General features: G+C 40.0%; 1 protein-coding gene across 1 annotated transcript in view; it reads left to right on the top strand.

The window, feature by feature from the left end:
* Positions 1 to 545, top strand: part of RHOT2 (ras homolog family member T2) — a 26,105-nt gene that overhangs the window by 7,259 nt on the left and 18,301 nt on the right. Inside the window, exon 8 of the mRNA XM_018571391.1 lies at positions 29 to 130. Within this exon, the coding sequence (XP_018426893.1) occupies positions 29 to 130 (102 nt within the window). The remainder of the gene's footprint in view (positions 1 to 28; positions 131 to 545) is intronic.

Raw genomic sequence — 545 nt, 5'->3', positions numbered from 1 at the left:
GCTTTTTTTTTTTTATTTTGCTCTCCAGTGTTCAGCTAGAAACCTCAAGAACATCTCCGAAGTCTTCTACTACGCCCAGAAAGCCGTACTGCACCCCACTGCACCTTTATATGACCCCGAGGAGAAGCAGGTAAATGAGGAGATGTATTGTGTATATAAGGAGACTATATAGAGATGTGTTTGCATGCAATATGTATAATAAAACTAACATCTTGTCTTCCTACATGACCCTGAAGAGGTCTTTAGTGTTTACAGGGATAGAGTCTTCTTAGAGCAGAGAGTATTCACATGTCTCACTACATCACATGTCTCAAAAATAATAGGATTATTCCACATTTCAGAATAGTTGGCAGAGCCATGCAAATCATTCCTTTATGCCTCAATAGCTAAATGTACATCCAGAACTGCTGGTGTATAGTACAGATACAACCTACAATGTTAGAGCCATTTATTCCAAATTGCACATAGCTTATTTCAGGCTTGTTGGCCATCATCAGTGTCAGTGGCGGAGCTAAGGAACAAAGGGCCCTGGTGCAAGATTTTTT

The sequence above is a fragment of the Nanorana parkeri genome, unplaced genomic scaffold (assembly GCF_000935625.1).
Source record: "Nanorana parkeri isolate BGI_ZX_2015 unplaced genomic scaffold, ASM93562v1 scaffold1748, whole genome shotgun sequence".
Taxonomy (NCBI): Eukaryota; Metazoa; Chordata; class Amphibia; order Anura; family Dicroglossidae; genus Nanorana; species Nanorana parkeri.
Note: the sequence above shows the minus strand (reverse complement) of the source record. Positions and strands in the feature narration are given on the sequence as shown.